The sequence below is a fragment of the Camelus bactrianus genome, chromosome 32 (genome assembly GCF_048773025.1).
Source record: "Camelus bactrianus isolate YW-2024 breed Bactrian camel chromosome 32, ASM4877302v1, whole genome shotgun sequence".
NCBI lineage: Eukaryota > Metazoa > Chordata > Mammalia > Artiodactyla > Camelidae > Camelus > Camelus bactrianus.
The window spans coordinates 18538995-18564096 of NC_133570.1; the positions used below are offsets into that span (position 1 = coordinate 18538995).

Here is a 25102-nt window from a genome sequence, read left to right on the forward strand (position 1 = left end):
TTGTATCCAGAAGGAAATCTACTTCAGGATGACACCTGCACCCCAATGTTCATAGCAGCACTATTTACAATAGCCAAGACATGGAAACAGCCTAAATGTCCATCAACAGGTGACTGGATAAAGAAGATGTGGTATATTTATACAATGGAATACTACTCAGCCATAAAAACCGACAACATAATGCCATTTGCAGCAACATGGATGCTCTTGGAGAATGTCATTCTAAGTGAAGTAAGCCAGAAAGAGAAAGAAAAATACCATATGAGATCGCTCATATGTGGAATCTAAAAAACAAAAACAAAAACAAACAAAAACAAAGCGTAAATAAAGGACAGAAATACTCACAGACAGAGAATACAGACTTGTGGTTACCAGGTGGGTGGAGGGTGGGAAGGGATAGACTGGGATTTCAAAATTGTAGAATAGACTACACTGTATAGCACAGGGAAATATACACAAAAGGTTATGATAACTCACAGAGAAAAAAATGTGACAATGAGTGTGTATATGTCCATGAATAACTGAAAAATTGTGCTGAACACTGGAATTTGACACAGCATTGTAAAATGATTATAAATCAATAAAAAATGTTAAAAAAAATAATGCAAAGATGAAGAGCTAAAAAGCAAATAGACAAATTAAAATAAAATATATGATTATATTAACCAGTAGAAGGCAGGAAAGGAAAAACTGAGACCAAAATAAAAATGGGATAAACAGAAAACCAACAGTAAAATGACAGTCCTAAACCCAACGATACCAATAATTACATTAAATGTTAAATGATGAAGTTCTCTAATCAAAAGGCCATAATTGTGAAAATCAATAAAGAAGCAAGTTCTAAGTAGATGTTATCTGCAGTCAACAAACTAAAGACATGGAGAAATAGAGAGTAAAGGCAGAAAAAATGAAACACACAAACAATAAGCATAAGAAGGTATCCTACAAAATATGTTCTCTGACCACAATGAAATTAAGCTAGAATTAGATAACAATAAAGTGTATAGGAAAATCTCAAATGTTTTAAATTAAACAGAACTTCTAAACAACAGAAGGGCTAAAGGGAAATCACAAATTTACAAAATATATTGAAGGTAAAAACATAGTACATCAAAAATTATAAGATACAGTTAAAGCAGTGTTTAGAAGAAATTTTATAAGTTTTAATGCTTGTGTTGGAAATAAGGTCTAAAATCAGTGAGCTAAGTTTCAACCTTGAGAAGCTAGAAAGAAGATCCAAAGAAAATGATAAAAATGAGACCAGAAAAATGAAATAGAAAATAGACAAACAATAGAAAAAAATCAACAGAAGCAAAAGTTGGTTCCTTAAAAAGATCAAGAAAATTGAAAAATCTCTAGCTAGAATGATCCAGAATTGGGGGTGGGAGTGGGACAGTTTGTACAGGTGCAAAAAACAAACTACCGATAACAGAAATAAACGAGGGCAGACCGCTATATATCCTACAAGCGTTAAAAGGGAAATAAGGAAATGTTATAAATATCTTCATGTCAATAAATTCAACAGTTTAAATGAAATGAACAGAGTCCTTGGAAAATACAACTTATCAAAACTGACACATGACAACAGAGAAAATATGAATAGTCCAATACGCACAGCCTTCTACACTCCAGGTTCCGAGCCCGTCAGCCTATCCTATGTGCCACTGCTTGACTTGCCTTCCTTAAATATCGAGCCAATCTTCTCACTCCTATATTTCAAAACCTTCAGGAGTTCCCGTGTGCTTGTAAATCCTTAGCCTAGTTTTCATACTAATCTTCTACAACCTTCTAGCACATTCCTGAAGGCCAATCATTCCTCAGATATGTCGACCTATTGCTCAAATTCCTTCCTTCACATACCCCTTGCCATCAGTGCCATCCCATTCCTGGCCAAATCTCATTTATTCTTTTAAGTTTCACCTGGGTCTAATCTCCTGCAAGAAGCTTTCCAGACTAGTCCCAGCCCTCAGGGTCTCCTCTTGAGGAATTTCATGGCTACACAACATCATCAACACTGTTTTGTAGGGAGGCCACTGTTGTCCTATGTATTAGTCTTATTTTCCCGGCTAAATTACAAGCTTTTTGAGGGCAACGATTTTTTTTAAAGGTCTCTATCACTTAAGGCATTTATTCCAGGATTCAGCACATAGTCATGATTTAATAAATACTTAAAATTTGTTGAATGTATATATAATACCAAGAACTTATTTCTGTGGTTCTTATCAGACTCTCTAGATTCTCATTCTGATCTCAATACCATCTTCAGAGTCATATCCAGGGATGTGCCAGACTTTTTCTAACAACTATATTCATAAAACATATGGTTAACAATAAGCAGAGGTAGAGAGGAGGGAGGACTAATGCTAAAGCTATATACATAGAAATAGGGTCTTGTAGGTCACATAAGAAAAGTGGACTGAGTTTTACACTCCACTGCCACTAGTGTCCGATAAGCATACACTAATGCCAACAAGGTCACCTTCTCCTTGTCCTCTCCCCACCCTGAGTCCCTGTGGACACAGAGTAAACCATGGGCTCCCAGCACAAGGATGAGTTCAGCTTATACTTCTGAACACATCTGTTCCTCTCATTCATTATGTACCTACATCTGTTTTGGTACAGAGACAAGATAACAATTGCTTCTAAACAGTAGCCAGACACAAGTACTTACTGTCTCTTTCCATTACATATAAATTCCCCCAAATTTATAAATGTCTTAACTGTAACCAAGTATTATCAAAACATAGACTGCAAATCTATCTTATTTAAATCTTTCAAAAAATCATTTTACATTTATACTAAAACTATCAATATCACTTGTGACTATACATGCATTGAGAGGAAAAAATACCTTTCCTGTGGGGTTGAAGTCACCAAGTAAAGAAATCCCTCTAAACAAAAACCTCTCAAATTCCCTTCCACTGATGACTTCCTAGCAGCTTCTCTTTCATTTAAACCAAACATAGCTTTATATCCTCATTTCATTCCCCTTCTAATTAGATAAATCTGGTCACTCCTCTCTCTAGGCAGATTAAAAGGTTAGGGTGTTTTGTTTTCCCAGTATTTCAGAGTACTAATCCTCAGAACACTGTGATGACAGAAAGGATCCTGTGATTTAGAGCAGGCAGACTTCAAGGAAACCTATCTGAAGAAAACATACAACACACACAATGAGGAGGTTTTTTTGAATGTAAACACACACAGATTCCTGTAAAAGACAATGTGTTACTCTAGCTATCTCCATGGCACTGACCCTGGAACTTGCAAGCGATCCTGTCCTTACCCAGATTGGAGGATGCTCGTCCCTCTGCAGCCCGGTCCTTGAGGTCCTCAGCAATGCCCAGCTGCTGCTCGTGGTACTGTTTAGCCCTCTCCAAATCCTGCATGCACCTGGCAGCATGGCCCAGGCCAGCATACGCCCGCATCTCAATGGCTTTCTCCATCAATTCCTGCGCCAGCTCCAGCACGTAGTTGTGGTAAGACATGGCCTTGTCAAAGTTCCTCCTGTAGTGATAGGCACTGCCCAGGTTGCTATAGGCCCGTGCCTCTTCTCGTTTGTTCCCCAGGTCCTTGGCTATCTTCAGATGCTGCTCGTGGCACTGCACAGCATTCTCAAAGTCACCCATGGCAATATAAACAGCTCCCATGTTTCCGAGTTCTCGGGCTTCAGAAAGCTCATCTTTGGATTGCTTGGCAAGAAGGACACACTGTTTGTGACTGGCCAGTGCATTGGGGTAGTCCCCAATGGCTGTGTACACATGGCCCAGACTGCTCAGGGCTGATGAAGCCGCCTGGAGAGAACGGATAAGGCAGAGAAATAGAAATGAACACACATCAGAAAATGGCTTTGGTTTGTTTCAGCAGATAAAATGTTAGAGAGTTTGCCTGTAACCATCAAATCCAATTTCTAATGGTGTTTCTATCAGTGGTCCACAGACCTGTGCAGAACTGAAAAACAGCACATCCAAACAGCAAGTTCCTCATATAAGGCAATGGCGATTTAATCAGTAGGTTTCAATACTGAATCTCATAGAAACAGGATGTATTCCATATAACCTTCATCTTAGTTTAAAGAATTGACATTTCTAATATTATGATGTTATATCTCTGTTAATAGCTATTAACCTCTGTAGTATGAGAAAATGTTGAAGAAACCAAAATGAATGATTACACATAATATAGCACAGGACATTCACAGGAGGAATCCATGCTTGGCTCTTTGCAGTCCTGGACATTTCTCACATGTTGTCTTCTTCCAAAGCCAGTGGATACATTAATGATAAGGGAGATGTTTAGAATGATGATTGACAATTTTGTGACCCAGGACCCACTGGAGGGTCCTGTTCTCTTAGCTTTGTTCCCTCAGTGTGACATCATCAGTGCTGGCTGTCGTCGAGGGCTTCGATTGGATAAGCCCCAGAGGAAAATAACACACTTAACCCTCTGAATGGGGTGGTCCCCATGGGGCCTCACACTGTTCTCCCAGCTTTGTTTTTCCTGCCTAGAGGCTCCTCTGACCCCAGCCTCTCTGCAGAAAGATGCTATCTTCCTCATCCCCCCACATTGCTTGCCACTTACGTTTCTTGTCTAAAGAAAAGAACATGAGCCCTTCTTGTCTTAAAGGTTTTAATGAAAATGACTCCGTACTGGTATAGTGAACCAGAGGCCACAAAAATAACAAAGGAGAAATCACACAGGTTCTAGAATCTTACCAAGTGCAAACAGTCTTAGATTCTCATCTTTAGTTTCTAACTCCTTTGCAGAGGCATAAAAGGGAATTTACACTGGGCTTTTTCTGCCCTTCTTTTCACTCTACAACTTGCTACCCTCCCCTTCCTTCCTTCCTTCACACTGTGCCTACAGCTAGAGCCATGCAGCCCCCTTTCTTCGTGATGCTCCCTCTTCCTAACACGAACACGTGATCCTGGCAGAACAAAGGAACACTCTGTCACAAGTAGGCAGGTGATCTTCACGAGGGCCTCCAGGCTAGGGACTAACAAGGGAAGGCTGTACCACCCAGAGTAAGGGTATTTCCTTATAAGCTATGTCTGTGCACTTCAGAACACCTTTATTAATATTTCATAGTTGTCAGTGATTTGCTACCTTATTTCTTTGTGAAGTATCAGTTCTTGATCAAAATAACTGAGACACTGACCATCTTTATGATGCTTACAAATTGTGTATTTGCAAAGGGTTCCACATAGTTTTAAGTTGCTTTTATCATTTCACAGATGTTCCAACAAAAAGATTTAGGAAAATAAGAGGGGAAATACTTAGAAATGTACTTTTTAAAATTTTTTCTCAGTGCTAGAGAGCAGATACAGTTCCACGAAAATCACGATCCTGTAGCAACCTGACTCTGGCAGAAGCAGCAATGATGTTACCTAAGAGCATGCCCCGTGGAGTGTACTGGCCTTCGGTTCCTACTTCGGGAAACTCTTCGGGACCAGAGGTTAAGACTTCACATCAGCACGTTGTAAGTGGGCCTTTCTTCTGCTCAGCTGCCGTCCCTGAGCCCAACATGCTCCTTTTCTCTTTGCTGCATGCCTAGGGACTGGGTCTCTCCTCTCTGCCTGTAACTGGCCCTCCCCTCCTCACTCTCTGGGGTTCTTCTGTGCCCAATGCGGGTGAGGGACCAGGACACAGTCCACAAACTCTCCCACCTGCACATCTTTGCTGTCCTCAAAGTAAAACACATGGCTCTTTCACTGTGGAGCCAGTGTAACTTAGATTCAGACGCACTTGGTTCAAAACTGTACTGCCGTATACCAGCTCTGGGACCTTTAGAAACTTAACTCCTTAAAAGCCTTGGTTTTTCAGGCAGACATTTCTAGGCTCAGCAGTAAGCCAGGAACTGAGTGTTTTCAAAGTCAGCCACAAGCCTCTGTCAAATGAGTAAACCATAAATAATTTACTCGATAATTCCAAATAGTAGATCTGGTTGGAGGCAATGAGCCCTTAAACACTGCAGGGAATTGATTTATAAGACCTGGGGCAGGCACAGCACCCTGGGCATCACTGTTCTTAGAAACTTCTGGTTTATGGCAACTCCGAATGACAGCCCCAGGATCTTCTGCTTCTGGTTCTTCATTTCTATAAATGCCAGGAGACAAAGGAGCTCACTTGCTGAAGCGCTCCTGAATATAAGGAATTTGGGCATCTTCCTCTGGGGTGTGAGGGAAAGAGGGAGACTACTGCATCATCTCTTCCCTGGCACCTTCCAGTTGCCAGGCAGTGCTGCCAGGCTGGGGTCTGCATGACACGTGTCCTGGAAACCAGCATCTCTAGAAAGGACGATATAGTTTATGAAGCACACATCACAGCCTCTGAAATTAAAAAGGTAGCTTGATGTAGCTAAATGGAATAGGATTTCGAGTCAGAGGCCCAGTCTGTGTAACCCTGATAAGTCATTTCCTTTCTTCACCTCTATTTTCTTTACATGTAAATTGTTCTTAATGATAGTGTGCATACCCGGGCAAGGATGGGGTCAGATGAGGCAGTGCATGTGAGCGTCCTGAGTAAACTGTAAAGTTCTCTGTGAATGCATCACTAAGGTGTGGATGGATATTTTATGTCTACAAGCTAGCTGGGCCAAGCAGAAGCTACTAGCAGCAACTGAAAACATCAGTCATTATGACCAAATATCTATATTCCTATCAGTTGCCCCAGGAAATAAAGTCCAATGTTTTACAGCCTTTGGGCAAATAACATGTGATGATATTTATCAGCTAGATGAATTACAAATTAATCACTTGTCTTTGTTCCTGTTCCTGTAGAACGAGCTTAGAGCTGAAACATGGTTTCAGGCTGTTACCGAGAATCTGAAGACCCATTATCTATGGGGAATCACAGGCCCCACCTCAAGCAGATGCTGCATTCGCCACTAAGGTTCATGCTGCCTTTGTGTATTAATCTCTGAGATTTTTGTGCTAGAATAGCAGCAGCTGCTTCCCACAGTGGAAACATTTTGGAACATCTGTATTTGAATACCAAAATGCACACAAACAGTTGTGCTAACAAACTATCTGGTTGGAATAAGACAATACTTTTCTTTTTATAAGACATAAATTACTCTTATTCTTGCCAAAGCATGATTTCCAGCTGCAGACTTAGCACACAGGAGTCATTACCCCTTGCTCTGTGACCCGAATATTTGCAGAAGAACTGCACCTGACAAGTCAGTTTCATGGGACATGGAGGTTGAGAAGGAAATTTGCTCATATTTTTCAAACCACCTTTAAGGACTTCTAGTTTGAGACACAAAACAGAGAAAATTTAAACTACCCAAAATATAACCACATTGATGACACTACCATTAAACATTATTTTGAAGACTTAAACATGTTTTGTTTCACATCTAGCATGTTTTCCCCCTTACTGTACATAATTTTCATAAAGGTTATATTTTGTGGGATGATTAAATGTACATACATAGAATATTCAATATATTGCTTATTGAGTAACAGCAGGTAGTTTTAAGAAAAGGGGAAGTGCACCTGCAACTAGTATCAGAAACAGTTTTTCTTCCTTACTGTCCAAATTCACATGTACCTTGTATCCCCTGCCAGTTCAGTGCCCACAAACTTGGTTAACCACTTGCAACCCAAGAGGCAAAGGGAAATAGAAGAAGAGCAGACTTGGGAATCAAGGCATACCTGAGTTCAAATGACAAACTGTGATGCTGTGCAAGTTATGTAACATCTCTGAACCTCAGTCTCCTCATCTGTAAATGGGACTATTAATACATCACAGCGCTTTGATGAGTAATAAATAAGACAGAACTTGTAAAGAACCTGTGGTCAGTACTTGCACACAGAAGATGCTCAAAATTTTTAGATTTTCATTTCTCTTCCTTCTCTAACCAAGACAACACTCAATCAGAAAAAGATAATTCAATGGAGAAAGGATAGTCTTTTTTAACAATTGGTGCTGGAAGAACTGAACATCCACATGCAAAGAAAGTGAATCTAGACACAGATTTTACACCTTTCATACCAGTTGACTTGAAATGGATCATAAACATAAATGTAAAATGCAAAACTATAAAACTCCTAGAAGATAAGAGAAATTCTAGGGGACCTGGGCCTAGGCAGTAAGTTTTTAGATATAACACCAAAGGCATGACCCATGAAAGGAAAAAACTGATAAGCTGGACTTCATTAAAATTAAACCTGCACTCTGCAAAAGATACCATTAAGAGAATGAGAAGACAAGCTACAGTCTGGGAGAAAATATTTGCAAAACACATGTCTAACAAAGGACTTGTATCCAAAATACACACAAAAAAAATCTAAGACTCAACAAGAAAGCAACCAACCTGATTTAAAAATGGGCAAAAGAACTCAACAGACACTTCACCAAAGAATATACAGTAGTCTCTGGTGTAAACTATAAACTTTAGTTAATAATAATATATCAATATTAGTTTGTCAATTGTAACAAATGTATTACACTAATACAAGATGTTATTAATAGGGGAAACGGAGTAGGGAAGAGAGAGGGTATGCGGGAACTCTGTAATATCTGCTCAATTTCCTGTAAATCTAAAACAGCTCTAAGAAAATAAAGTCTATTGTTCAAAAACTAGTAAGAAATTGGAGATTTCTCTGTTGGGGGAGTAGGTAACTCTAGGAAATGAAAACAGCATGAGCAAAGGGGTGAAGTATGACAGAGTGTGTAATGATTAGAGACCAAGAAGCCAGTTAGACGTGGGAGTGGGGATGGTGGCATCTAGAAAGGTAGGTTTGGATGGAATTCTGTCCATCAATTTGTAAAATCTAAAGCATTTTCCATGTATCCATCTGTAACGCCAGACTAAAAGAGACAAAATGATATGCCTAAAAGTACACAACTCATGGCAAAACTGGGGTTCAGATCCACAGACATCAGACTCCAGCTCTCATGCTCATTTGACAACACAAAGTTTAGCCTCTATTGAAGAATTAACCATCCACCCAGGGAGAAATAACAGTCACAGGTAAGCAGGGAACTGACACGGACATAATCAAAATCGTACTTTTGTGTATTTCCATGAAGTAGACAAAAAGAAGGGAGATCAGCAGTAACAACAAAATGCTTAACTAAAATAACGGCTAATTAGAATACAATAAGATACATTTTAAGCACTAGTGATATTCAAGGTAGGCTTTAGGGCTATTCACAAATATGCTGGCATCTCTGCTCCCAAGCAGTAAAGCTGCACATCCCTGCCTGCATGAAGTCAGGTGTGAGTGGCTACATGGTCTTCTCTGGCCAATAAATGTGATCACATCCGTGTAAAGCTTTAAGAACCAGTGCATACTTCACCACATTTTCTCTTTTTACTCCACACTGCTCCATCAGAATTCAACTTCAAGTGAGAAACATGGCAATGTGGAACAGAGCCCTGGTTGACCTGTAATGAATATACAGCGGGAGTAAGAAATAAACTTTTGTTGTTTTAAGCCACTAAGATTTGGGAATTTATTATTACTGCAGCATAACCTGGCCTAGCCTGACCAAAACAATACTGAGCATAAATTAATAATTTTCATGCCCCAGGCACCACAGTTATAGTTAATATTACCCAGTGGTTATTTGAATTATTTGAATTACTATGTTTCTAAGATGATTAAATTTTAGGCATTTACCAATTACCGTGGGTTTCTGGATGATGAAATTTTAGGCATTTTTATAGAATTTAAGGAGAATTAGGTACTAAAAACAGAAACAGCTAATCCTTCAAAACCTGTATTAACCCAGACATAAGGGTCTACCTGGTACTAATTTACCTGAATTGCAGGTCTATTAAGAGAGAATCAACATTCACCCAAATATAAACCTGTAGAAACAGAAGACTGAATCATGCTCTGTGGGGTCTATACACTTGTACAGTCTTAAATGACGTACACTCCCTACTTAATGAGTGTACTCCAGCCTGAAAATCTACCCCGAATCAACAACTGAACTGATAAGTTAATCCTGTATAAAAAGTTAAATGGTAGTCATGAATGTCTAGAGTTGCTTACTCAATTGTCACACAAGACCAACTGGGTAAAAATAATCAAAGAAATGTATAATCTATATTGTTGAGGACATTGCCCATGATATCACCTGATGTTACCTTAATAAGGACCAACGGAAACATTTCTATCAGATTTCAATGCTTTTACCAAGTAGCTGTTATGGTTTTATCCTAAGAAAAACATGTGTCTTATACGTAGTCGAATTTATCTTTTTGTTTGAGTCACCAGGAATCTTATGGTTTACTACAGAGCCTCCTTTTAACAGCCAGCAAGAATCCCATAATTTGTACAAACTCTGCCGTGGCGTCAACCTATGATATGACCCTAATCCTCTCATTACTCTGATTTCATCCCTTTAATGTTTTATTTCTTGGTCCCACAAATCCTTCTTGGATTAAAATAGAGAAAAAACAAATCAGCAAAACACAGATAAAAAAGTTGAATATTAAGGCTCTTGGTAGAGAGAAAGCTTCCTGAAATGGGATGTCTAAGATTTGTGAACTCACAGTCACCACCTGAAGAAGAGACTTAAATACCACATAAACAGGGAAATTTTTAATTATATGATCTTTAGTAGTCTTAAATTATTTCATGCTGCACATGCCTAATAACTAGTGTCATGTTTATGATAATCAGTTTAACCAGCTTGCCTCAATTCCTAAACCTAGAGTTGGAGGAATGTTTTGCAGTTGTTACTAAAAAGGTAAGAGAGTGATCTGTGTATATCTGAATTCTTTCTACAATATTTATATACCATAGTTGGAATAGTTGGTTTGAATCTATTACTATGAGCTTAGACAGCAGTTAGTGATAGTTATAGCTTTTCCATAGTAATCTGTCAGCCTTTTGTAATACTATGGGGCCAGAGGAACTTTCACAATAATTATTTTTATCAAAATTATATTAGGGTTGGAAGAATAATACAATGTCAGAAAGATCTATTACCTAAGCCTAAGAGTTGCTATCACAGGTGATAAATTATTTATAATGCTCAGCATTAATACAGCAATGTTTTCAAACCAAGAATTTGTAAATGTCCTTTGCAGATGCAAATTAACAGATTAATAAGGAAACAAGCTTTCTTGTATGAGGAGCTGGAATGACAGATTAGCTATTAAGAGCAATTTATAGGTCATAAGATATGAAAGTTGGCAAGAAACACTACCTCTGCTGGCTCTATAAATAGTAAAACTGCATTTAGTTTCCCAGAGGTATCCTGTTAGACATTTTAATTATACCATAAAAACTGCCAGAATTTATAATGAATTCATTTTTTTAAAAACCTGATGCTCCATGTAAACTTGATGCAATACAACAGGCATCTGTGCTATGTGCTGTAACTGCCAAGTTGCAGCCAATGCAAGAGAGAGTGCTACTTCCTCGTGAAGGACTACAAGTGATGAGGTGGGTGCTGAACGTCTGAGGAAAGAAATGCTGCTCCCTAACAGCTCTTCCAGGTTACTTAAGAATTCTCCCTCCTTTACGTCTTAACACCTTACATGGCAGCCACATGCTATTCATCTAGAAAGATTTTTACAAAGAATTCCATTTTACACAGCTCTTTGACCACAAGATGATGACCAAGTAAAACTCCTACAACTCTTGGTAGTCCTGTTAGGGAGCTGAATTTGATTGGGAGTAAATTCCCTCACTCACTTGAAATAATCAAGATTATTTTTCGAAACTTATTTTCCACTCTCAGTTTCACCTATATCTTCAGTTTTATTTGGGAGGAGTGACAGGCAGATGACCTAGTCTCAAATGAGTTTTTTATGACATAATTCACTCACATTTCTCATGCAATAATTTGACCTGGGTTAGGAGACACATTCTACTATAATGCTGCTTTAGTCCAATCAAAACTATTCCATTCCACACTTGCCAGCCAACCTGGATTTTAGTGGACTATAAAACATTGTCCTGTAGGGAGCTGGAATGTAGTCAATCACTCTTTGAAGACAGTATTTACACTGAATCATAAAACCTGGCTTTGGCTGAGCAGCATATAATGGAGAAATGTGGAGAGGAAGAAAGATGGAAAACACATATGTGTGCAAGCACGCACACAAAAGGCAGAGGAAACATTTCATGGTAGGAAGAATGCCCAAGAAAAGGACAGCTTATTTGCAAGGACAAGCAGGTAACAATTTAAACAAGGTATCTTTAGACTGGATGGAAAGGAATCCTTAAGGATCCTGGAAAGATGTTAGGAAATTAAGAAACAACTGAGAGCTTCTGCTACCATCCATGAAGGAATACCATTACGGCCTTCCCACTATAAAGAACAGGTCCTAAGGCTGAGATCTTCTGAAATTCATGGCTTCTAACTGCTCAGGAATAAATGGCCCACAGTCTCAGCTCTCTGGACTTCCACTCATTCTGGTAAATTCAACTTCTATCCTTGTCAGAAGATCCCAAACTTAGATTTCAGAACAAGTGAAAAGAGGATTTTAGAGCTGGAAGAGGCCTTATAAAGATCACCTATTCCATCGGTTTTCAAACTTTGTTTAAGCCAAATTACAAATACATGTGATTTACATAATTAAAAGTGTCGTTGTTTAGATTACTTAGACTAGGGTGCGCTTTTCTCCCCAGCACTCTTAAGAGAATCTCTGGCACCCTGCAGGTTTGAAAACCACTTACCAATATAACTTCTCAATGTAATATATTTTAAATACATATTGCTTTTGTCTTTAAAATCCAAGCCAGCTAGTTAGTGGACAAATTCAATGGCAAACTTTAACAAGTGTAATCAAATTTAGTATCTTTTCTAACAGCTACTGATTCTATCTCCTGAATAACAATGGACTTAGCAACTCAGCGATAGAACCGTCTAGGTGTAAATCTTGTCTCTGATGGTCATATTGCCTTAAGGAAGTTACTGATTCTCTGTCCTTGTCTCCTTATCTATAAAGTGGGAGTAATGGTATCTATCGCGTGGGACTGCTATAAGCGTACATTTAAAGAGCTTAGAATTGTGCCTGGCATACATAACAAGTATTCAATTACTCCTAGCTGTTATTATAGATGCTAAATATCAATAAAATTGAGTAAATTAAGTAATTTTAAAGTCATATATTTATATTCATTTAGTCTGTTTTGTACATTTATTTAAAATTTAAATGTACTAAACTAGTGCCTTCCTTCCTCTCTCTCATTATATTAATTAAAAAACCTGAAAATGTCATTTCCCTTGTGTGGCATTTGTCACTGTTCCTTTGGCATATAATTTATTTAGGTATGCAAGCACGTAAACATTCCTTTTTGGGAATCCCTGAAGAAAGAAGACATTACACCAATATCTAAAAAAGGAACACCATACATTCACTGAAGAAAAACTACTTTTTAAATTAAGATCCTAAATTACTTTTTAAAATATTAGCTTATAAAAATATCCAAACTGACATTAAATATGTTACACTGATAGATAAAATTTCTAATTACAACTGTGATCAAACCCTTCATCCTGTCAGTTATTAAGTTTGTTTTCCAGTGGCATGCTTGTTTTGGATAAAAGTGAGTATTACAAAATGTACTAAAGTTTCAAAGGAAGTATGTTCTAAAGCAAAAAGAGATGATTCATATATTTTCTATTTAAAGTAGTAAGAAAAGACACAGACATGGGTGAAGGCAAGAAGAACATAGCATGAGACAGGCCAGCCTGGGCCTTCTAGAAGCTAAGAGTTGTCTTGTTCACATCTGAAACTTCAGTCTAGCAGAACGCCTGGCACTAGGAGGTACTCAGCAACCACCTGAAGAACAAACCAATCTGACAGTCATGGGACTTTTAGTCTGCACAAGGGTATAAAAGAAGAAAACTCTGTCCTCCAAGGTAAGAAGGCAAGAATGAATGTGCGGTACCAATACCTCTTTCCCTCTAGATCTGTTTAAGCAAAATCCTGATGCACTAAAACCTTCCTACTGCTGCAGAATATGGGGTCCACAGTCACATGTCTGTCCTCCTTCTACCTGCTGCTCCTCATCTAATCGGTCACACTCTTGCTAAGTCTTATGAAATCGTCTCCCTTTTAGCTTTGCATTGTTCACGTGAGACATGAAATGATTAAACAGGAGCCACTATTATTTTTGTTATAATACTATTTTTCCTAGGAATAATTACAGTGGTAGTACCCCCAATTTGAGTCTAGGGAATTTGGTAAAATTTAGATTCTTTCTGAGAACCATTACAATGTTTCTTAGGGAGAAAAAGTATCAGCATAATAAAGTATGACTACTATTCACTCGGAGCCAGGTATACCATATTTCATCAAAGTTGCCATCAATTTAAGAAGCACTTTACAATACGTACCACAAATAAAGTGACCAAAATGTTATAATTAAACAATGATAGTATGCTTTCTTATTGATTGAAAGATCATCCTGATTTCAGAGATACTAAAATGAGGAAAACTGTGCATTTTCATGTCAATAAATTATGATATATCATGTGCTTTATTTACATTATTCCAAATCCCCACCAGATCTCTCAGAGGCAGGAAGTTTTCCCTTTATTTTGCAGAAGTATAGAGGAAACAGACAACATTAAGCAACTGGTCCAAAGTCAAAATAATTAGTAAATGACAAGGCTAGGATTTAAACCCAGGCCTACCGGACTGCAAACCTGAAAATTACATCATACGGAACTGCTTCCTCCAGAAATCCCAGACAAAAAATAAGGGAAAAGGCAAGCACGCTCGCTCTGAAAGGGACTAGTCATTACTGCTGTTCACAATTAGGTGCTTAGAATAGCTTAGCAGGCAGCAGTTTCTAATTTGTAATATTCAATAAAAATGGCAATTGTCAAACTGTATCACAAACTGGATGCAGACTCAGAATTTTATCAGGACCAAGGAAGAAGAAACCTGTAATAATTCTCCTACACTGTTGGTTTTTTGAGCATCTTATAATGCTTTACTTCCTACCCTCTAGATATAAAAGCTATCTTTGGATGTCTTCAAATTTGCCAACTTACCTTTGAGTCTAAAAATAGATGCATTTTATTTGATTAATACTATCCTCATGATTATATATAAATGCCAAGATATGAAGTGAAAAGTTTAGAAATGTGCCAAGTCTAGGATAGGTTAATGTGCCTGGCATGCCTAAAAAAATCCCAGAGAGCTGCTCCCAAGTGCCTGTAATTACAGACATTCAAAAAATGGATTGTGATTCAGGTTTATGTTTATTTCATTTAGGGACAGAGGTAGTTTTCAACAGCGGTATTGGGCTACACATTCAGGCAGGACCATTTAAATGTGACTTAGTAATGAATGTGTGCTGGGAGATCAACAGGAAGAAAGAATTAGCCCAACTTTAGAATGGCAGGGTCTATTTCCAGAAGGTTCCATACAAAGTATTATTACCATAAATAGAGACTGCTGTAAGTCCTGTCATTTTATGGAAACCTCAGAAGCCTCCTTCTGAAAAAATCTAGGATTAGGAATGGATTGGTTTACCTTGCTTGAAGTAAACTATGAAAGGGGAGGTGATGACTCGGTCACTGTTAAAGAGAAAAACCAGTGGGAAGGAGAAGATGAAGTGGTGAGTGATGACACTTCTGCTGAAGCCCCCTTCCAGACAGGGGTGGAAAACAGTCTCTTCCTGCTCTGGCTTCTGCCCAAGAAAGTAGCAGCACATTTCCCCCATATTAAAGCACGTGTATCATATCTGATGACACCTAAAGCTTATTTTTACCTAATCTTATAGTCCAGAAGAAGAGGAAAGAGGGAGGAAATGAAGGAGAAAACAGGAGGATAAATAGTTTTGCTTCCCAAGTTCTAAGATTACTCTCCCAGTAGTGACTTCACTCGTGCTTACTTATGTGCCTGGAATCTAAGAATACTAGGCAGAAATGCTGAATAGAGGGAGTCATTAAGTGAGAGGAAGGGTTAAAACTAACCTCTTATGTACAGAAGGGATGCAAAATAAAGAATGGAAAGAAGTGAAAAAATACCAGTACTAAAACATTAATCTACTAGAAATAGCTTTTCATAAATGTGAAAGTGTGACAACTTGAATTTAATTTAAAAGAAACATAAATCCTTGATTTGCATTCAATGAGTTGTCAAAAAAGACGGAACCTCGATTTTTTTCTTTTCAACCTAATTTTTACTGTAACAAAATTAAAGTTGCTGAACCAGTGATAAAAGGCAGAGGCCGCTCTCCACAACCTCACTTTAGGCTCCAGTCAGGGATGTGCCAGTCTTTTACAGCAGCATCCAAATGTGCCCAAGTGAGTTACATTTCCCCCTGGGATGCTTCTTCCAACATCTTCTCTCTAACAAGACAAATAGTGGTCTTCACCCTTCTCATGGGTGCCATCAGAGGCAAGACCAGAGTAGTGCGTTAAGCATGTGTTGGGTACTTGAGAGCAATGTGGTGATTAAGTCAGCTGGGGCATCAAGGATGTGCTTCACAGGGCTGGTAATAAGAGTCTGGGAGACTTATTCATCATTGGATACTTAATAAAATCCTCTGCATAACAATGCCCACTGGGAATTCTAAGTAACTCGAGCATGCTGTGAACACCAGCTGCTTTCAAAGGGGACTGGCCTCACCACAATGGCAGAATCTAGAATGGCTATGTAGGCACTTTACTTGCAGAAACATCAAGAAAATGAACGTTTTGCAAAACTAACAAAGAATACTTAAAATTTATTTATTCACTCATTCATTCAACAAACATTTCAGGGGCTACTATGTCCTAGGTCCTGGGAAAATAAAGATACACGTAAGACAAGGCATCTGCTCAGAGTCACTCACATCCTAGGAGACAGACTGGGAAAAAAAGTGGGTATGATAGACCTATAAGTGACTTGGACAAATGGAAACCCCCAAGTTTCTCTCAGCTTCTGTCAGAAATCCCAGTAAAACAACAGTGAAAGAAATTTTCTTTTTTAAGCTGTAAGCCCATAAAAACAGAAAGATTGAGAAAGATGCCAGCAGATGAGAGATATCCACCAAATTCTGGAAGATGGAAAGCAGATGGATGAATGGTAACTGATTTAGTAGGACAGAGAAAACGGAAACTGAACTCCCTGCAAGGAGGGGCGCCAAGTCCAGCTGCAGAATGCTGGGAAGAAGCAGGAATTGAGGCACTGAGGCTTCTGAAGTTCAAGGGAAGGATGCAGAACTGAGAAAGAGGTTGGAATATAAACTTATACAAGAAGCAATTAGAGCCTAGATCTGCTCCTCCAATCTGGCAAACGATGGAAGCCTACTTTCTGCAGATGTTTAGAGACGAAGACAGAAGTGAAATGCTACAATAAAAACAGGGAGGTCAGTAAAAATCTGCATTCTAAATAGAGAGAGTCTCCTCCCTGGGCACCCCTCTCCACATTACAGGCCCCTTTGCTCTTCTCAGTTTCTACTAAGCTGGCAGTTACAAGTATATCTTCCAGCAGCAGCAATCTGGAAGTTTCTGGGAAAATTGGCCCAAAGAAAAGATTGCACATACTAACATGAGGGGATTCCCCAAATTAAAAAACAAAACAAAACAAAACAAAACAAACTCTGTCTTTTCAACCTGCACCGCAACCTCTCTGTGCCTAAGACCCACCCAACCATACAAGAGGTTCTAATCAGTTCTCAGTGCCTCACTCCTAATACAAGCAGTCGGCCAAAGAAAACAAGACTCTTGAGGAAGTCTCTGACATAAAAGACAGCGACCAACATGAACAAACAAACAAAAGAAAAAGAACTTAAGAGAGAAGAGATACAATGAAAGGGGGAAAAAAAAACTTTCAAAAAAATATAGTTTTCAGGGACATAAAACATACTGCAGCCATGCACACAAAGGAACATTCAGAGAGAAGCCTTCAAAATTTTAAATGACAGCAGAAAATAGCATATGAAGTAGAACAAATTGGAAAAGAATTATATCACAGGAAGTAGGATTTGAAAAAATAACAAAGAAACAGAAAAGAGGGAGAAGGACAGACAATATAATTAAAGGATCAACCTGAGAAGCCTAACATCTGACTAATGAAGCTCTGGCTGTACAGAACAAAGAAAAAGGACAGGAATAAACTGTCCAAAAAATTTTTGAAAGAAAATTTCCCAGAAATTTTACACATGAGATTTAGACAATAAAAAAGAAGGGGAAGGGGAGGTCCACTATGAACAGGGATAAAGAAAAGACCCCAAAATATTCCAGAGAGAGAAAAAATATGCTAATAAACAAATAATTAGCAATCAGAGTATCATCTGGCTTCTCAACAGCCATTGAAAGCTAAAAGACCATGGGTCAAATACTATCAAAATTCTGGGAGAACGGCATTCCAACCTAGAATTCTATTCCTAGTCCAATTACCAGTCAAGGTTGAGGGCAGAAGTAAAGAATTTTGAGACATTCAAAGTCTCAGAAACTTTCCCTGTCAAGCATCTTTTCTCAGGGAAGTAATGAGGGTATGCTCCAGCAACATATGGGTATAAACCAAGATGCAATCAAAGAAACAGAGACTACAAGACAGAGGCAAAGAGGATTCTCAGAATCACAGAGGAGGGCAGCAGCTCAGGGGCCTACAGAATAGCTAGTTAAGTTTGGAGCAGGACTCCAAGGCCTGCAAGGAGTTCTCCAGAAAAAAAATATATATAGATTAAAAATAGATTATTTGATACATTTGGTCCTCTAGGAAGGAGTTTTCTAGTTCAGTGACAAAGTCTTACGTTAGTGAGTGGCACATAGAAAAGCAAGCAAAATCACAGCAACAACAAAAACTAAAGTACTAATTCATTCTGGTGTAGCAGTACAGAGAGATCACTGGGGCAGAGCAAAGAATGGACCGTGGCAGGGGCAGGACTGGAGGCAAGAGAGGTAGGTTAGGAGTTGCATGACAAAGTCTGGAAGAAGTTACCAGGGCCGGAACCAGAGCCACAGCAGTAAGGATCAAAGTGAGGCCAACTTAAGGGAGTGGAGAGCTGGGAGGGTAACTTCTGACACAAGCTCAGCTGTAACCTCAGCCCCCGAGTCTTGCTGATGAAGAGCTACGGTAAAAAGAGAATTTTAAAAGGGAAAAAAGAGGGGAGAGTCTTCAATAATCAGTTAATTAACTGGGTGGAGCACTAAGCTTTGCTTTTCTCATTAAGATGCCTAAGTCGTTTCAAGAGGATTCAACAAATCTAGGCACTACTAAACCGTTGTGCCAGGCCCTTTATAAGCAATGGAATTAGGAGTATGGTTATTCCCCATTCCTGATGAGGTATAGAGAGGTCAGGTAATGTACCCGTGGTCATACAGCTAAGAAGTGTCAAGAGATTCACACCCAAGACAGCTGTGCCCACAACCTATTCCGTTAACTGCAGGGTTCATTCCAGTAACTACTTAAAATAATAATTATCACCTCCTATCTGAGTGTCAGGCACTGGGCTAAACATTTTACATGTGTTAACACATTTAGTCTTCAACACAAGCCTATGAGATAGATATTGTTATCCCCATTTCACAGGTGAGAGATAAACTGACTTGCCCAAGGCCATCCAAGTAGTGAATCTCAGGGCTAGGATGCAAGCCCAGTCGGTCCAGCTTGAGAATGAGCTGCACTATATGGTGCTGCCTCATGTATCGTGCATGGAACCTTCTCTGAAGTTGCTTTGATTCCTCTAAACCTTCTTCTTTCCCTAGATCCAATGATGGGCAAATCCTACTGAGGTATGTCTAATGTGTATGGTGGCCAGCAAACATGTTTTATTTGGTTCACAAAGGGTTTTTTGTTTTTGTTTTAATTAGGGAAACTCAAATAAAAAATTCAGGTTCTCAGCCTCCCTAAGAACAAAAAAACCCAGAAATGACAACACAAACCCATATCCTCCTTCACACAGGAAAAACTCCCCAACTGAACGGTGGCTATTCGCATCAGATAGCACGTGTGCATTTTCAAGTTCCTCACAGACCACCCCCCACTCCCCACACGCAAGCACATTCTGCTCATCTGCAGTACTGCCCGGCTCCTTTAGGCATCTGCCTTTTGAGGCTGCTGTTCTTTAGACCTTTCCCACTCTGGTCTCTTTATCTCTCACCTGCTTTGCTTTAACAGCCTCTTAACAGGTCATCCAGCCAACCCCTCCACATACTACTCTATTAATTTCCTAAAGCATAGCTCTGATTATGCCATCCCTTTGCTTAAAAACCTTTGATGACTTCCCAATGCATACTAATCCAAGCCCTAGGCTTGGCAAGTAATGATTTTGACAATATGATTCCAACTGTCTTTTCACTATTATCTCCCTCCTTACAACCCAGACCTCCCGGCATATTTGTTGTTCTCCAAACATCCACTTCATTTCCTGCTGCCAGGCCATGGTTCATATTTGTGTTAAATTTTTAATCATAAGAAACATTTAAATGCAAGTTTATTTTTTCAAATTATGCCAAAGGCTTCTTTAAAAATTCTGCTTATAAGATCAATGAAGAAATAAAGGATTATCAAGTAAATGGAGATGGAACAATTGGTTAAAAATATATAGTTCTTCAAAATAAATATCAAATAGATTAAAAAAGGTTAAACATAAAAAATAAACAAACAACTAGAAGAAGATATCGGTGATTACTTAATTTCTGAATAGGAAGGACTTTCTAAGCCTAAAACCAACAGACACACTCCAAGGGATAAAATCAACATATAGGACTGTATAAAAATTTAAATTTATTTATGTCAAAAACATCATAAAGAAAATTAAATGGCAAAAAAAAAACCTGAAAAAAATATCTGTCACAAATAAGGGATGAAAGAACATACAATTTACCAACAGAATGTTAAAAAGAAAAAAACCCATGGAAAAACTCATTCTCATTAGTAATTAAGGGAACACAAAAGAAAAGATTAAACTTCCAACTTTTAAAAAGCAAAGTGTAAAAATGTAGTTTTTTTAAAACTCACCATATTGGGAAAAAAATAATACGAAATAAGGAAAGTACTCTAGAGCACTGTTGGTAGGAACATAAACCAGTGAAGCGTTTCTGAAAAGCAACCTGACAGAACAAATCAAAAGTCCTAAAGGTGCCTTTTGACACAATAATTTTCCTTCTAGACTCAAGACCAGGAATTTTCAACTGCAGCATTACTGATATTTTGTGTTGGATAACTCTCTGCTTTAGGGGGCTGTCCGGTGCCTTGCAGGATGTTTAGCAGCATCTGGGACCTCTACCTACTAGATGCCAATAACTACTCTCTCCTACTCCACCCTTTTGGAAAGATACACATTAAGTGGACAAAAGTGTTACTTTACAAGGATAAGGGGAAGGAATGGGTGAGGAACAAAAGGTATAATCATTTTACCTGTAATGTTTTAAAAATTTACCGTGAGAATCTATCCATGTATATTTTATACACTTTTTATTTTTAAAATTTTAAGAAATAACATATACAAAAATACTAGCAGTAATTATCTTTGAGTCATAAAACTGGATGACATTTGTGTTTCTGTGTAACTTACCTATAAATATGGATTTGAAAATTTTTTAAATAAAATGAACTTTATTTTTGAAGAAAAGAATAAAGACTGAAAAAATATAAAATGTTAATAGGGCTGTCAGATGGGAAATTAGATGACATGCTATTTTTGTTTGCCTTTTTGATCACTGCTTTCTAAATTTTCTACAGCAGCATGCACTAATTTACAATTCAAAACAGTTCTGCTTTTTAAAAATCCTAGTGTTATTCACTTTGAATTAAAAAGAACAGTACCAAAAAAATAAATTAGGACCAAATGGGGTCAGAGACAATGTTGATATTTGGCTCCTCTTTACAATGCAGCTCAAAATCCCAGCCTCCAAGATCAGACACCAGGACTGGGAAAGAATTGTTTAGAACTGGTTAGAACTGGGTTTAGAGTCACAAGGCCAAGAAGACAGCTCCTCTGAGAACTTAAGAATCAAAGGAGGGCAGTTAGGGCCCAGAATGGGGAACAAACAAGCAGGTATAAGGCAGTCTTGAACACTCCATCTCCAACTAGCAACTAAGGAGCAACACAGAGTGACTAGCTAGAAGGCTGTAAACCACCTAGGGCCACCACTGGTAGGAGAAAGATTACAAACTGCTGACATAAGCAGCTGATAATAGGTTCTCAGAGACCTGTTCTACCTGATTTACAAGTAGAAAGTCATATTATATTACCATACAAATAATTTTTTGTTGTTTTTATTTTTAAAAAGCACAATTACATTTCTTGGAAAAACCTGTCTTCTGACTTACCATTTATGAAAAGAAAATAGTATTTATTCAGCATCCACTATGTGCCAGGCAGTTTATGTACACTGGCTTACTTGCAACTCAAAACACACTAGAGTTAGATGGAGTTATCTCCATTTAAAGGTCAGAAAACTGAGGGTCAGTCAGGTAATTTAACCAAGAGCACACAGTGAGTAAAGTATAGGAGCAGTACTTGATCCATCTCAAAATCAATTTCTTTAAACAACCAAAGCAGTAATTTTGAGTGCCTATTATCTGCCAGCTAGGCTGGGGAGATAACAATGACCATGATAAACTCTGCTTTCACGAAGAGCGCACAGCTAGTGTAGAACAGACTCAAACAAGAAATTACAACACAGTGTTTGAGGAAGACTGGGCAAGTGCAGGGCATGAGGTGGGGCAGCAAGACTTAACCTCGGGTATGGATCAGCAGAGGCCTCCCAGAGAAACTGGAATTAAAATGAAGTCTGGGCCAAGGGGTACGTGTAAAGGTGCTTGACATCTCTAACCTGGGGCACGCAATTCAAAACCACAATGAGATATCCCCTCACACCTGCTAAAATGGCTATTATCAAAATGACAAGAAATATCAAGTGTTAGGGTGAGAAGGGAACTCTGGTGCACTGTTGGTGGGAATGTAAGTTGGTGCAGCCACTGTGGAAAACAGCGTGATGAATTCTCAAAAAATTAAAATTCGAACTATCATACAATCCAGCAATTCTACTTCTGGGTATTTATCTGAAGAAAATGAAAACACTAATTCAAAAAGACATGCACCCCCCTGTTCACTGCAGCACACAGCCAGGACATGGAAGCAACTTAAGTGTCCATCAGTGGGTGAATGGATAAAGAAGATATGATGTGTATGTATTTATATTCAGCCATGAACAAGAATTAAACCTTGCCATTTAGAACATGGATGGACCTTAAGGGAAATTATGCTAAGTGAAATAAGTCAGAGAAAGGCAAATATTGTATGATCTCACATACATGTAGAATGTAAAACAAAACAGAACAAAACCAAGCTCACAGATACAGAGAACAGACTGGCAGTTGCCAGAAGCAGGGATGGGGATGGGGGCAAAAATGGTAAAGACGGGTCAAAAGGTACAGACTTCCAGTTATAAAATGAGTAAGTCATAGAACATAATGTATGGAATGGTGACTTTAGTTAATAATACTCTATTGCATATTTAAAAGTTGCTGAGAGAGTAGATCTTAAATGTTCTCACCACAATAAAAAATGTTTATAACTATGTGTGGCGACAGATGTCAGCTATACATTGTGATGACCATTTTGCAACACACACAAATATCAACTCATTGTGCTGTACACCTGAAACTAATATAATTGTTGTATGTCAATTATACATCAGTTTTTAAAAGGGGGAGGGAAAAAGCCTAAAGGGTATGTGGGAATTAGGTGAGGTGGGGCAAGGTGCAGAGGGAGGACAAGAAGCAAGAGGGAAGAGAGAGTATGAAACTTAAAGTTACCGGAAAAAAACTCTGTATGGGTGAGTCATGAAATGTGACCAAGAACAGGGAGGAAGAAGAAGAAAGAAGATGGCAGGGACAGCCTGGGGCACCCAACAGGCTGAAATAAGCAAGGCAGGCGTGTAGTTCCACATGGGTTTCTGAAAGATCTGACTGTAAGGAAGCAAAACACTTGGAGGGGGGCCAGTGCAAACACAGAATTATCAGTTAAGTGGCTGCTTATCAGGTGCAGGTGAGAGAGAAATGCAGCCAGAACAGAGGTGAAGGCTCTGGGAGTAGAGAGAAGTGAGAGGATAAGAGAAATACTTAGGACGTAGAACTGAATGGAGTTAGTATTTTTATAGCGCTTCAGAGGACAAATGAAATAACCTACTCTGAGTACCTATTATGTGCTCAACTCCACACATGTCATCTCTAGCCCACGAGAATCCGATGAGGTCGTGTTTTTCTCCTTTCACAGAAGAGGCAGAGACTTGGAGGGTTTCATAACTTGTCCTCAGTCTCACGGCTGTCAAGTGGCAGGGCTGGGTTTCAGACCTTAGTCAGTCTGACTTCACAGAGCCCTGGCTCTTTTCAAAATACTGCACCTGAATAGATTCAGAAACTTCAAAGTCCTGCTCTTATTCAACAGTTTTAAAACAAGAGCAACAAGGACAGGTGGAAGAATTTTCTTTGCATCATCATTCTGTACCTGAGATTTATGAAGCTATAAAGATGCCAAACTAGCCGGGACTTTGGTCCTCGGAGGCCCACAGTTTCGTAGCCATCCTAAGAGGGCTCCCAAGGTGCTGCATCATCCAGCTCATCCCTCTTTCCACTGCAAAAGCTTTCTGGGTCATAATTTAGGGCTGTTTTTTGTTTGTTTTTAGCTTTCTGAAATTTTCAAACAGAGAAAAGTAATATAACGAATACCCATGACCCAATTTTAACAAATCTTAACGTTCTCTCATACTTGCCTCAGATTTTTTCTTTTCTTTTTTATGGAAAATTAATATTACAGATGCAGTTTACTATCTTCTTCCATTTCCAGGGTAACCATTATCCTGATCCTGATGTTCACCACTCCCATCCATATTTGATATGATTACCAGATATTATGAATTCATAATAATTGCTAATGTTTTTGTATGTTTTCAAATTTTATAGAAATAGTAACATAGTGTACACATTATTCCACAGATTTGATTATCTTCACGTATTGGCATTATTTGTATTTCTTGGTAGAAGACAAGATGGCAAAGTGAGGCAAGCATGGACTTCGGGAGAGCCACGTAGGATCTGTGGCTTTTTCACTTTGGCCCTCAGGCAAAAACCTTCCAGAGCTCCAGCTTCTTGATTTATAAAATGGAGATAAAGAGCTACCTTGCAAGGCTATTGGGAGGTATAAGATAATACCTATTTTGGGGCCTGGCACCA

At 38.6% G+C, this 25102-nt stretch overlaps 1 protein-coding gene across 3 annotated transcripts in view; it reads right to left on the reverse strand.

Annotated features, from left to right (window-relative positions):
* Positions 1–25102, reverse strand: part of TTC28 (tetratricopeptide repeat domain 28) — a 478119-nt gene that overhangs the window by 144674 nt on the left and 308343 nt on the right. For all 3 annotated transcript variants that reach the window (XM_074356732.1, XM_074356731.1, XM_074356733.1), the window contains one exon: positions 3284–3791. In XM_074356732.1, coding sequence (XP_074212833.1) covers positions 3284–3791 — 508 coding nt within the window. The remainder of the gene's footprint in view (positions 1–3283; positions 3792–25102) is intronic.